The sequence below is a fragment of the Balaenoptera physalus genome (genome assembly GCF_965194825.1).
Source record: "Balaenoptera physalus genome assembly, chromosome: 20".
In the NCBI taxonomy this organism is placed as follows: domain Eukaryota; kingdom Metazoa; phylum Chordata; class Mammalia; order Artiodactyla; family Balaenopteridae; genus Balaenoptera; species Balaenoptera physalus.
In genome coordinates, this window is record NC_138901.1 from 39,580,176 (window position 1) to 39,594,563 (window position 14,388).

Here is a 14,388-nt window from a genome sequence, read left to right on the forward strand (position 1 = left end):
ACATGGGGCTTTGGAAGGCTGTCACTAAACTTATTTCCATAAAAATCTGTTAATGGAATTTATTTCACTGTTGAGTCTTATTTCTACCTAGAGTCTTTTATAGAGACAGTATATTTTATAAGGATTCAATGAAAAAAAGACATCAGCAATCAATCTTTGGAATATTGGACATTTGCAAAAATGTGATTTTTGTGATATTTGCACCTGAATAAGAAAAACATATACTAACTGGCATATCATGATCCTACAGACAATTTGGTTTGAACTAAGACAGACCAGTGGTATTTAAAGGTTAAATTTTTTAAGTTAAATATTTCTGCTGATAATCTTTTATTCAAGTATTATTGGATGTTATCATTTTTTCATTAGATTATTAGACTGGCTTCTCATACATGCATAGCTCATTTTATTCTCCTTAGCTTTGTTGTACTTTGCAGATGCTGCATTTTTTACAAACTGAAAGTTCGTGGCAACTGCACATTGAGCAAGTCCATCAGCGCCATTTTTCCAACAGCATATGCTCACTTCATGTCTCTGTGGCACATTTTGGTAATTCTTACAATATTTCAAACTTTTTCTTTGTTGTATTTTTTGTGGTGATCTGTGTTCAATAAATCTTTGACGTTACTGTTGTAATAGTTTGGGGGTGCCATGAACTGTGCTCATATAAGATGGCAAACTTAATTGATAAATGTGTGTGTTCTGACTGCTTCACCAACAGGCCATTCCCCCACCTCTTTCCCTCTCCTCAGTCCTCCCTATTCCCTGAGACAATACTGAAGTTCAGCCAGTTATTAACCCTACAGTGGCCTCTAAGTGTTCAAGTGAAAGGAAGAGTTACATGACTCCCACTTTAAATCAAAAGCTAGAAATGATTAAGCTTAGCGAGGAAGGGACGTCAAAAGCTGATGTAGGGACTTCCCTGGTGGCGCAGTGGTTGAGAATCTGCCTGCTAATGCAGGGGACACGGGTTTAAGCCCTGGTCCAGGAAGATCCCACATGCCGCAGAGCAACTAAGCCCGTGCACCACAACTACTGAGCCTGAGCTCTGCAGCCTGCTAGCCACAACTACTGAGCCCGTGTGCCACAACTACTGGAGCCCACGCACCTAGAGCCCGTGCTCTGCAACAAGAGAATCCACTGCAATGAGAAGCCCGGGCACCACAACAAAGAGTAGCCCCCGCTCGCTGCAACTAGAGAAAAGCCTGCGCGCAGCAACGAAGACCCAGCACAGCCAAAAAAAATAATAAATAAATAAATAAATTTATAAAAAAAAAAAGCTGATGTAGGCCAAAAGCTAGGCCTCTTGGGCTGGTTAGCTAGGTTGTGAATACATAGGAAAAGTTCTTGAAGGAAATTAGAAGTGCTACTTCAATGAATGCATGAATGATAAGAAAGCAAAACAGCCTTATTGCTGATATGGAGAAAATTTTAGTGGTTTGTATAGAAGATGAAACCAGCCACAACATTCCCTCAGGCCAAAGCCGAATCCAGAGCAACACCCTAACTCTCTTCAATTCTTTGAAGGCTAAGAGAGATGAGGAAGCTGCAGAAGAAAAGTTTGAAGCTAGCAGAGGTTGGTTCGTAAGCTTTAAGGAAAGAAGCCATCTCCATAACGTAAAATGCAAAGTGAAATAGCAAGTGCAGATGTATCAGTAGAAGCTGCAAGTTATCCAGAAGATCTAAGCTAAGGTAATTAATGAAGGTGGCTACACTAAATAACAGATTTTCAATATTCATGAAACAGCCTTCTATTGGAAAAAAATGCCATCTAGGACTTTCATACTAGAGAGGAGAATCTAATGCCTAGCTTCAAAGCTTCAAACAACTGAGTCATCTCTAGTTAGGGGCTAGTGCAGCTGGTACCTTGAAGTTGAAGCCAGTACTCATTTACCATTCTGAAAATCCCAGAGCCCCCCCCTTTTTTTTCAAAACAACCTAATGTTTATTTAATTTTTGGAGGGGGGAAACTCTCCCCCACTTTATTTATTTACTTGGAGTAAAATTGCTTTACAACGTTGTGTTAGCTTCTGCTGTACAATGAAGTGAATCAGCTATATGTATACCTATATCCCCTCCCTCATGGACCTCCCTCCCATCCCACCCAGTCCTAGAGCCCTTAAGACTTATGCTAAATCTATCCTGCCTGTGCTCTATAAACGGAACAGCAAAGCCTGGACGACAGCACATCTGTTTACAACATGGGCTACTGAATATTTTAAGTCCACTGTTGGGACCTACTGCTCAGAAAAAAAGGTATCTTTCAAAATATTGCTGCTCAATGACAATGCACCTGGTCACCCAAGAGCTGAAATGGAGATGTACAGGATTAATATTTTCATGCCTGCTAACCCAAATCCATTCTGCAACCCATGGATCAAAGAGTAATTTTGACTTTCAAGTCCTACTATTTAAGAAATACATTTTATAAGGCTATTAACTGCTGTAGATAGTGATTCCTCTGATAGATCTGGGCAAGTAAATTGAAAACCTTCTGGAAAGGATTCACCGCTCTAGATGCCATTGTTACAGAGTCCAAGCTTGTACTGCTTGCTGCATGACAGGCCAATAAATTGAGAAACAAGGTAGTGGGGCAAGGAATAGCAATTTTATTCAGAAAGCCAGCAGACTGAGAAGATGGTGGACTAGTGTTCCAAAGAGTCATCTTACACGAGTTAGAATTCAGGCTTCTTTTATAATAAAAGGGGAGAGGGTGTGGCTGGTTGTTGCAGACTTCTTGGGGCCTGCTAGACCCCAGAGGGGATGTGATAATCGTTTGTTCCTGCGGCTGTCCATGTAGGTCTGGTCACGACGTTCCTGTAAACCTCCAACAAGACAAATGTTCTCTGTTCTACAACTTTTTATCTCTATATGAAAAGTGCTATACCTTTAAAAGTCAAGTCTGGGAGGCAGAACCTTGAGAAAGGGCTATTATGTATATGTCAGACTATAGGCAACATTTTTTTTTTTTAATTTTTATTTATTTTTATTTATCTATTCATGGCTGTGTTGAGTCTTCGTTTCTGTGCGAGGGCTATCTCTCGTCGCGGCGAGCAGGGGTCACTCTTCATCGCGGTGCGCGGGCCTCTCATCATCGTGGCCTCTCTTGTTGCAGAGCACAGGCTCCAGATGCGCACGCTCAGTAGTTGTGGCTCACGGGCCTACTTGCTCCGCTGCATGTGGGATCTTTCCAGACCAGGGCTCGAACCCGTGTGCCCTGCATTGGCAGGCAGATTCTCAACCACTACGCCACCAGGGAAGCCCCTAGGCAACATTCTTTTACAAAGGTGCAGAACCAGCATGACTAAACGCAGGCAACGGAACACAAAGGTTAGAGCTAAAGGAATAGAACCAACATGGAGTCAGGTTTGTTCTCCTCTGTTACACCATTAAGAACATTCCTGATTCGTGGGAAGAGGTCAAAATATCAGCATTAACAGGATTTTGGAAGAACTTGATTCCAACCCTTGTGGATGACTTGAGAGGTTCAAGACTTCAGTCGAGGAAGTAACAACTGCAGATGCGGTGGAAATAGCAAGAGAACCAGAATTAGAAGTGGATCCTGAAGATGTGACTGAATTGCTGCTATCATGATAAAACTTTAACAGATGAGGAGCTGCTTCTTATGGATGAGCAATGAAAGTGATTTCTTGAGATGGAATCTACTCCTGGTGAAGATGTTGTGAAGACTGTTGAAATGACAACAAAGGATTTAGAATATTACATAAACTTAGTTGATAAAGCGGTGTCAGGGTTTGAGAGGATTGACTCCACATTTGAAAGAAGTTCTCCTGTGGGTAAAATGCTGTCAAGCAGCATTGCATGCTACAGAGAAATCATTCACGAAAGGACAAGTCAATCAATGCAGCAAACTTCATTGTTGTCTTATTTTAAGAAATTGCCACGGTCCCCCCAACCTTCAGCAACCACCGCCTGGATCAGTCAGCAGCCACTAACGTCGAGGCAGGACCCTCCGCCAGCAAAAATTATGACTTGCTGAAGGCTCAGATGATGGTTAGCATTATTTAGCAAAAAAGTGTTGTTTAATTTAGGTATGTACATGGATTTTTTAGATATAATGCTATTGCATACTTAATAGACTGTACAGTATAGTGTAAACATAACTTTCATATGCACTTAGAAACCAAAAAATTTGTGTGACTCACTTTACTGTGATATTCATTTTATTATAGTGGTCTGAAACCGAAGCTGCAATATCTCCAAGGTATGCCTGTACAGTTGACCCTTGAACAAAACCTGTTTGGACTGCATGGGTCCACTTATACACAGGTTTTTTTCAATAGTACAGTACTACACAATCCGTGGGTTGGTTGAATCCTTGGATGTGGAACCTCAGATATGGAAGAACTGTGGATACGGAGGTAGACTATAAGTTAGTTATGTGTTCAAGGAATGACGTGGTCACTTTGCCCATTATAATAGGCTTTGTTTATGTATGAATGCCCAGTCTTAGTGTAGCCAATCATATAGGAGAATTGTGTGACGAAATATGAATTTACTAGAATTTTCTGACATAGTACATATCTGGGTATATTCTGGTAGTCATCATTAATTAGCATTTTCAGGAAGGACCCAATGGTAGCATATAGCAACCTAGCAACTAGATTTACTTTAGAGATTTCTTCCTCTATAATTCAGGTCATGGTTCACGATTTTCAACCAAATGGGATTAGTTCTTTAAAATGGTATATCACTGCATATAATACAGAGATCATCTTCTGGAATAACAACACTCCTTTCAAATGTGAACCATAAATCAATCTTTTGTCTCCTAATTGGAGCTACTACTGTCCTACAATTGAGTCTGTGGTCTTTTGTTCAGCAATATTCAACACTTAGATGAAGCTATCAAGATAATGAATGCAACTGAAAGAAATGGGTTTGTCAGATAGGGCAGTGAATCTTAGTAAAAATATTTAGTAGAAATGCTTATTCAGATTACTCTGCTCTTAAGAGTTAGTAATGGAATTTCAGATGAACTTATTTCTAAAGGGGCTACTTATTTTTTTAATAATATAGGAATATTTTCTCGAAATAATGACCTTAAAATTCAAATTGTAAACAATATAGGAGAAAGCCTAGAATTCTAGAGTTCTACTCCGAAGTTCTTTAGTACAACTTCCTGGAATAGCACTTAATAGAAGTTTAAAAAAAGATAAATAAAAATTTAAGTCAGTAAATTATTCAATTCTCTGGCCACTTGTGGTTTAAAAAAACATTTGATAAAACTTCTGTTGTTCTAATAACTTGTGGAAGCTCCTCTATCATAGCAAATAAATTACGGTAAAACTGCAATATGTTTACTATAAACACTACTTCCTATATATTATACTTCATTCCTCTAATAAATATTTTGAAATTTTTTTTCAGGTATGTAATATCACACAAAGAACTGAGAACATTTTGGAGTTTTGTTTTACTTCCTTAAGAAATTACATTATTACCAAATCTAAAAGATGTGATTGAAAATATAATGCTTTTGATTTTTCATTCTTAACCTTTTTTTATAAAGTCATTAAAATTTCTACTCACATTACTTATGCCATTGTAGGTCTAAACTCACAATTTACCCAAAACAACTTCAATTTACTGCAGATAAATTTTCATAACTCTCTGTAGGTTGCTCTGGTTTATCATTTCAATATCAACAAAATTTAGGAATCACCCTCTGATATTTTCTGCAGATATATTCACAGATTGACAGCAGATATTTTACTGCACTATTTAGTTCTAAGTTATACCATCAGCATTATTGTTTTCTAAAATATAGCACAATCTTTTCTTAGGTTATTATTTTCAAGTGATCACAGTTCTCAAGAAACTATACCAATGTGAGTCTGAAACATCAAATATTGAAGTAGAATACCAGATTTGTCTTTCAAGTGATGAAAAACCGTTTATCAAAAGAAATAAAGTGTTTCTGGTGAGCTGATTGGCAAACAGAACAATAGCTAACAGCCAGATTGAAGTGTGATCTTAATTGGATTAGAATAAAATGCTCATAATGTTAGTTTTCTTTTTGCATGATTTTTGCAGTACTGTGGAAATAAAGACCACCCAAGATGAGAACAAACAGGCTATAAATTCAAAGCTTGGCGGTAACAAGAAAATTACCACCATCACTTGCATTTGGCAGATTCACATGGGAGTGGGCAAGTTTTATGGTGAAAAAGAAAAGATACGCTGATTGGAGACTGTTTGGCATGGGGAAGCTGAAATGCTAACTAGAAGCCAGTCATCTTAGGTAATTGGTTTGGGAAGCATATTTGTCTTTCTCTGGTTGGTGCTGAGTTGAAAGCGTGTGGTGGGCTGTGGAGAAAAAAAAAAAAAAAAAAGGAAGCTGGCAGTCATTGACCAAATCCTAACTTCTGAACTGATTGCTGCAGAGATGGTGATTTGACTTCCCAGGTTGTTTGCCCTCCAGAGAGACTGTGTGTCAGAGTTGTATATGATCTGGTCATTGTCTATTTGTATAATCAGTCTCTCACTACTGAAGAACAAATAGACTTAATGTTTTATGATTTTATCACTGATTATATTCGTGTAGCTCTGAGAGTTCTATCAAGATTCTAATAGTTATAGAAATCTCCCCAGATGAAAATAGTATTTCATGTCTGAGAATATAAGATGAATTATGCCAGAGTGTTCATGCTGTAAGGTGTCTATATGAAGATGTCATTACTCAGGTAGAAGTGGATTCTGGACCTCAGAGATACCAGTTAACAATAATAATATGTACCTATGTGGGTCTTTGGAGAAGTTAGTGAGAACCTGGTTTGGACTACATCAGAGAGCCTTTGGGTATTTTCTCAGTGACTTACTGGATAATTGGGACTTTAAAGATGTGTGGGAGAAAGTAACTGGCCTTTCCCCATTGGAAACTCTGCACATTGTGATTTCCTATACAGCCTATAGAAAGGAGATTGGTTGGCTGTGATAAGGAGTATATATGAGTTCCTACACAGTTTTTAAAAATTTTTATTTTGAGAAATTCCAATATTTAAATATTTTAAATAAAAGTAATAAAACGTGAATGTATAAAGCTAAATTACCCTTTATCCTCTCCCCACCCCATCTTTGTCTTATTTGTCTCTTTCCATGAGAGGCAACCTGTCATGAATTTGGTGTGCCTAACTCATAAAATGATTACTTCTAAAAACAATAGAACTTCTCTCTACTTAGCTAATTATAAATGTAAAAACAGAAGGTCTGAAAGACTGCTCTACAGATTTCTTTTAGATTAGTAAATTAATACAGCATAATGAACTTGAGAAACAGAACATTTTCTACCAAGTAGCTCTATAACCAAGTAGCTCTGTATTATATGTTACATAATATATGCTCTTTGTATCAATATCAATTTGTCTAATTAGCAGCAGGCAACTAGGAAAGAAAAGGTTTGGGGAAAAGAACCTTATGAAAGAAAGTAAGGTTTAAATTAATGGCTTGAGGAATGTGGACAAAAGTGAGTCAAAGGATATCCTCTCTTGATCTTGGCTGAACCTGTAGTTAGGTCTCATAAATTTACTTTGATCTTTCTTTGCTTGGCTCTTATAGAAGCAATTCTTTGTTTCAAAATGAACAGGCACAATATACACAGTGGTCCCCCTTATCCTCAGTTTTACTTTCCGAGATAAACAAATTCATGCTAGTTTTACGGCCACAGTGCTTGATACAATGCTTAGTTAAGATGGAAAAGGCATTAAATTTGTACAATATTTTGAGAGAGACCCCATTCACATAACTTTTATTACAGTATATTGTTATTATTGCTCTATTTTATTATTAGTTGTTGTTAATCTCTTACTGTGCCTAATTTATAAATTAAACTTTATCCTAGGTATGTATGTATAGGAAAAAGCATAGTATATCTAGAGTTCGCTACTATTCATGGTTTTAGGCATCCACTGGGGGGTCTTGGAACACATCCCACATAGATAAGGGGGGACTCCGTACTGTACTTGTAAATCCCAGTGTTTCAGGTATTGCCGTTTTTAGACCCATATGGCAGAACAAAGTTCACTTTCCTAAAACTGTAATCAATTCTCCAAATATAAGTTATCTCATAAAGTCCCATATAAAAAAAGCTTTGGTCCCAGACATAATTTAATAGACTCCTATTCACCTTGTTTTTAAACACTCCTGTAATTTTCATGGGCAATCACAGTTGACCGAACGAAGAACTATATTTAGTAACTTATTTGAAAGGTACTGTAATTAAGTCTGTTTTAGTTCTAACCTTACTAACATCATGGGTAATACAAAAGGGGGGAAATGCAGCTCATCAAAGAAGAGACCCCGGAGATGGGATACAGTGAGTTTGAATCTCAGTGAAACATCCCGAGGATGTCAGCACATCTGCACTGTCATTAATGAGAGAGATTTTACAAATACCTCATCTGAAGAGAATTACTCCCTGTAGTACATACGAGTATACATCTCTTCAGTGGATAAAGAGTTTATGTTTTTCTGTTGTTGGGATGTTACATTTTTTTAAACTGACTGCATGATGAACACTGTGGTTTGTGGTTTAAATGTATTATGAACACGAGATTTTATTTTGCTTCAAGTTTCGTTTTTGCCCTTAAGAAGCACTTAAAATGCTATTCATACAGTAGTAGGTGTATTTGTAGTTTGTAGCATGCTTTCTTAGTTTCTCTTTCTGATAGTTTGCTGTTAGGGTATAGAAATGCAACCGATTTTTTGCATATTGATTTTGTATCCTGCAACTTTACTGAATTTGTTTATTCTAACAGTTTTTAAATAAGTCTTTAGGGTTTTCTACATATAAGAGGATGTCATATGCAAACAAATAATTTCACTTATTCTTTTCTAATCTGGATGATGTTAGCTGTGGGCTTGTCATATACGGCCTTTATTATGTTGAGTATATCCCCTCTATACCTACTTTGTTGAGAGTTTTTTTTTTTTAATCGCAAATGGATGTTGAATTTTGTCAAATGCTTTTTCTGCGTCTATTAAGATGATCATATTTTTATCCTTCATTATGTTAATGTGGTGTATCATATTGATTGATTTGTAAATGTTGAGCCATCCTTAAATCCCTGGATTAAATCCCGCTTGATTATTATGTATAATCCTTTTAATGTATTGTTGAATTTGGTTTGCTAATATTTTGTTGAGGATTTTTACATCCATGTGCATCAGGGATACTGGCCTGTAATTTTCTTTTCTTCTGGTGTCCTTGTCTGGCTTTGGTATCAGGGTAATGCTGGCCTCATAAAATTAGTTTAGAAGTGTTCCTTCCTCTTTTTATATTTCTTTTAAAGTTTAATTTGTTTTAAGTATCTCTTGGAAATATTTTTTTTCTTAAAATTTTCTTTGCATGATTTCTTTCTACCTAATTGCTTTGTATTCTCTTATTGATTTTGGTCTCTATCTTCCATATATAGACTTCCTTTAGGTTATCTTGTCATCTCAGCTGGCTGTTCTTTTTTTTTTTTTTTTAATATTTATTTATTTATTTGGTTGTGCCAGGTCTTGGTTGCGGCAGGCGGGCTCCTTAGTTGCGGCATGTGAACTCTTAGTTGCAGCATGCATGTGGGATCTAGTCCCCTGACCAGGGATCGAACCTGGGCCCCATGTGTTGGGAGTGCGGGGTCTTAACCACTGGACCACCAGGGACGTCCCTCAGCTGGCTGTTCTTAAGATTGGGAGGCCTAAGCACAAGAATAGGAGTTTTGAGTTTCATTCTAGTATAACCTGGTTGGGTCATTTATTAGGGAATCTTCTGACCCTAACCCAGATTCATGACAAAAAAGTTTTCTAATCTGTCTGGCTCAATAGAATGGGGGAAGAGGACCACTAATCTTAGAATTCAGCATTTACTTATGCATGAAGTCATTTAATCCCTTTGTTTTCCACTATGGTACTTATGCCCTTAACTGCCTGGTGTCCCCGAATCAAGAATCCCTGTTTTACCCTCTCCAGGGGATAAGTGGCAGACTTCGGCCAGGATTAGGGAACTAGAGAGAGGTAGTCACCTAGGCATGTAGAACGGAGGGAGGGGACCTAGGGATCTAACAGCTTCTTAAACAGTTTCACCCAGTTCTTATTTTATCCATCTCACTCCCCACTTACCTGCAGTTCTACAGGTACCTAAGTGTTGCCAGTTCTTGTTTGTTTAGAGGATTCTGTGGTATATATCGAGTTTGTTCTCAGCTTTCCTCACTGTTGGTTTTAGACTTGGCTTTCCCGCATCTGCTAAATCAGTTACCACTCTATCATCTACTTTCTGGTATCCAAAAATCTGTTGTTGTTGTTTTCTTTTTCTCTTTGCCTCCTCACTCTTTGGGATTATGTATTTTAAAAAATTCCCTGTACTGTTGTTTTAGCGGAGTTTCTGGAGGGAGTAAATTGAATGTTCACGTTCAGTCTGCCGTCTTAGCCTGCCCTCTTAATATGATTTCTTTGGTAGAGAGGCAGCAGTACATAGTTGCTGAGAGTGTGAGTTATGGCACCAGACTGCTTGGGTTTGAACTCTGGCTCTGATACTTACTAGCTATTCGATTAACTTCTACATTCCTAATTTTCCTCATCTATAAAATGGGGGTGATAATAATACCTACTTCATAGGCTGACCGGAGAATTAATTAGTTAATTAATTTAAATTAATTTACTTAAAGCACTTAGAGCAATGCCTAGCACATATAGTATGCCTTTGATAAGTATTGGTTATTATTTTCTTCCATCTCTTTTCTTTGTCCTCTTTTCCTGGAACTCCTGTTAGTCAAAAGTTAATCTCCCTAGATTGGTTCTTTAACTATCTTTTCTTTCACTTTTCCATTTCATATTTAGTTCTACTTTCCTGAGGATTTTCATAACCTCTATTTTATGCCTTATTTCAGCAATTATGTTTTAAGTATCAAATATCTCTTTTGATATCTGATTTTAATCTTTCATGATTTCCTTACATTTCTGATGACTGTTGATGGTCTGTATATATTTGTTTTAAACTGATTAAAAGCTTTTTAGGGGTAAGAAGATTTATTGTGAGTAGCCTCATTTTGGGATGGAGACATGGCCATACATCACTCTGAGGAAGACTTTTCTCTAGGATTGCTCCGTTCCTCCAGATGCCTCCAGAAAAAGACCTTACAGATTTCTTGCCGGGGCAATAAAATGCAAGTGTTTAAGGGTGGGGCGGGGGGTGGGTAGAGGAATGGTTAGAGGAATTAAAGTCCTGCCATTTGATATTTCGATAAATCCCTTTCTTTTTATTCTGTCTCACTTCTAGTCTCTACCTTGCCCAGTGTCTCCTAATCTAGAACACTCCTTTTCAGTTTCTCTAGAGGTAAACTTTCATTCTCTTATCAGGGCTGGAGTATGTGCACTTAGCTGCTGGCATTCTATATGTGGGAGTGGGGAGGGGAATCAACAATTCACGTACATACACTTTTTAAAAAAAATTTTTTATTGGAGTACACTTGATTTACAGTGTTGTATTAATTTCAGGCACATACATACACTTTCATCCTGTTTTTTCATTTTGTCCTTCCCCCTCCACCCACTTGGTACTTCAAAGTCTGAGTCTTTCCCAGGTTCTTTGGGGGTGAATTGGCTCTCTTCTCCAGTGTCCCTCTGAGGTTATAGTTTCTTCCACTTGATAAATCAGATACCACTCCTCCATTTGTTCTCCCTTTTCCAAAAGTGTATTGAAATATTTTATCTACTGTTGCCTTCTCTTTGGTTGCTTTTTCCTTGTGGATTTAAATCTTTTAATTTGCTGTCATTTTATAAGGAGAAGGGATAAATGCATATACCTAATCTGCCATTTTTTAACCAGAAGTCATCAGATGAATGTTATTTTAAAAATATTTTATACTTGCTTTTAGTTATACTGCTTAATTATATAACGGATTGGCAATCTCTAACACACCGGGAAAGAAAAGACCAATTTTCTTCCTATAGATGTAGAGGGTGGCTGCCATGACCTCACCTTCCTCCTTATAGCAAGCAAGTAGTAGTGAACAAGCTCAGGTCATAGGATCCAGTGGAAAGAGTTTGAATTCTTACAGCCAGGGCAGGTTCCTCTACCTACAGATAATTCACTGGAGCTTGACTTCTCCATCTCTGCTAGGAACAGGTTTTATTCAACCACAATTCTGTTTCCTTTTCTTCCCCTGTTCCTCTTACCAATTCTAATTCTTGGCATTCATTGAGGGCTTCTCTTTTCTGACACATAAGAAAGATAAGGTCCCACCTTGGCAACTCTAAACAACATGTGGTATATCCATATAATAGAATACTATTTAGCAATTAAAAGGAAAATGGTATGTCCATGTAATGTAATACCATTTATCAGTAAAAAGGAACAAACTATTGATACATGCTTCAACATGAAGGAACTTCAAAAATATTATACTAGGGATTTCCCTGGCAGTTCAGTGGTTAAGACTCTGCACTTCCACTTCAGGATGCACAGGTTCGATCCCTGGGGGTCAGGGAACTAAGATCCCACATGCAGTGCAGCGCAGCCAAAAAAATAAAAGAGTTGTTCTCCAAGGTGACCAATGAGCTATTTTTAAAAATTAAAAAAGCTTTTAATTTTTAAAAGCTATTCTTTCACTAGGTGAAAGAATCCAGATGCAAAGGCTAAATAATTGTGATTATGTTTATATTAAATGTCCAGAAGAGACAAATCTAGAGAGAATAGAATGACTGTTGGTGGGGGAGGCTGTGCATGTATAAAGGCAAAGGGTGTGAGGGAGCTCTTGTGCTGTGAGCCTAAATTGCTCTAAAAAATAGTCCGTTAAAATGTAAATTCAAAAGGTCTTAAAATGGGATTTACACTTTAAATTATAGGAATGTAACCATTGCATATATAAAGCTCTTTGTATCCTGGCTAGCAAATTTAAAATTATTATAGCATATAATTATTAATTTTTAGATTAACTTGTAGAGGTTTAGGTTTATTGATCTCATAAGTGAGAACTTCTTTTAATATAATTATTTGGGGACTTCCTTGGCAGTCCAGTGGTTAAGACTCCAATGCAATGGGCACAGGTTCGATCCCTGGTTGGGGAACTAAGATCCCATATGTCACACTGCCACGGTCAAAAAATATTATTTGGATTCATTTCATTCATAATTTACCAAATGTTTATTGAGTATCTTTTATGTGCCAAGTACTAGTCTAGATCCTAAGGATATAGCCCTGAACAAAAACAACGCCTCTTCTTTCCAGGAACTTAAGTTCATTCTAATGGGCAAAAGACAGAAAATATTCATTCTAATGGGCAAAAGACAGAAAATAAACACTAAATATTTCAGTCAGGTGGTTTTCATAAGTGCTATGAAGAAAAAAATAAAGGCAAGATAAGGGACTAGAGAATGATGAGGTAGGGGTGCATAGGGAGTTTGATTATTGTTTTATAAGTTAATCAAGGAAACCCTCTCTGATAAGATTAAGTAGATATCTGAAATAAGTGAAGGAGTGAGTGATGTAGATATCTGGGTGAAAAGCTTTCTAGGCAGAGGAATCAAAAAGTTCAGGGACAGTGAGGTGAGAGAATGCTTATTAGCAGGTTTGAGGAACAGCAGAGAGATTTGTGTGACTTAGAGTGAAGTGAAAGAAAGAAAGTATAAGAAGACAAGGTCAGAGAGGTGGCAGGGAATTAAATCAAATAGGGTCTTATAAACCACCATCAGAATTTTGAATTTTTCCCTGAATGAGATGGGAAGGCAATAGAGGGTTTTGAGCAGAGGAAAGACATGATCTGATTTATTTTTTAGCGAATCACTTTGGATGCTGTGTGGAAACTAGAGTATGAAGAAAAAAAGGTAGAAAAAGTGAGAGCAGTTTATAGGCTAACACAGTTGCCCGAGTGAGAAATGATGGTGGCTTAGACCAAGGAGGTAATCTTGAATGCAGTAAGAAGAGGTCAAGTTCTGCATATATTTTGAAGGAAGAAACAATAGGATTTGTTTATGTGGTATATGAGAAAGGAAAAGAGTCAAGGATAAATCCAAGGAGTTTGGTTTTAGCAATGTGAAGAATGAAATTGCCATTTACTAAGATGGAGAAGGCTTGGAGAAAAGCAGGCTTAAATTTAAGGGAAAATCAAGAGGTTGGTTTTGGACACATTCAGATGTGGCACCTATCTGAGTAGAAATACTGAGTGTGTGGTTGGATATAAGAACCTGAAGTTCAGAAGAGAGGTATGACTGGAGATACAAATTTAAGCATTATCTATAAGTGAGTGATATCCATGGAACTGGCTTTACAGTTACTATCTATACAAAAATGAAAACTTGTACTGTTTTTTCTTGCATTATGGGATGTTGATCTCTTGTTCTCTTCTGACCTCTTCTCTTTAAACAGTGATTTTCATCCTTCTTTTCTGT

General features: G+C 37.3%; 2 protein-coding genes and 1 pseudogene across 6 annotated transcripts in view; 2 read left to right on the forward strand and 1 right to left on the reverse strand.

Moving 5' to 3' along the window:
- PPM1E (protein phosphatase, Mg2+/Mn2+ dependent 1E) overlaps window positions 1-14,388 on the forward strand; it is a 201,642-nt gene that overhangs the window by 104,287 nt on the left and 82,967 nt on the right. The gene's annotated exons all lie outside the window — the stretch shown is intronic.
- Window positions 1-14,388, forward strand: part of LOC309649739 (synaptosomal-associated protein 23 pseudogene) — a 424,755-nt pseudogene that overhangs the window by 92,007 nt on the left and 318,360 nt on the right. The window lies entirely within an intron of this gene.
- TRIM37 (tripartite motif containing 37) overlaps window positions 1-14,388 on the reverse strand; it is a 282,148-nt gene that overhangs the window by 49,705 nt on the left and 218,055 nt on the right. Inside the window, exon 25 of one of the 3 annotated variants that reach the window (XM_082439951.1) lies at window positions 5,843-14,384. The exons of the other annotated variants lie outside the window; for them this stretch is intronic. Coding sequence (XP_082296077.1) covers window positions 14,372-14,384 — 13 coding nt within the window. The 3' untranslated portion in view covers window positions 5,843-14,371. Of the gene's footprint in view, window positions 1-5,842; window positions 14,385-14,388 lie in introns of those variants that run through there. 3 annotated transcript variants of the gene reach the window in all.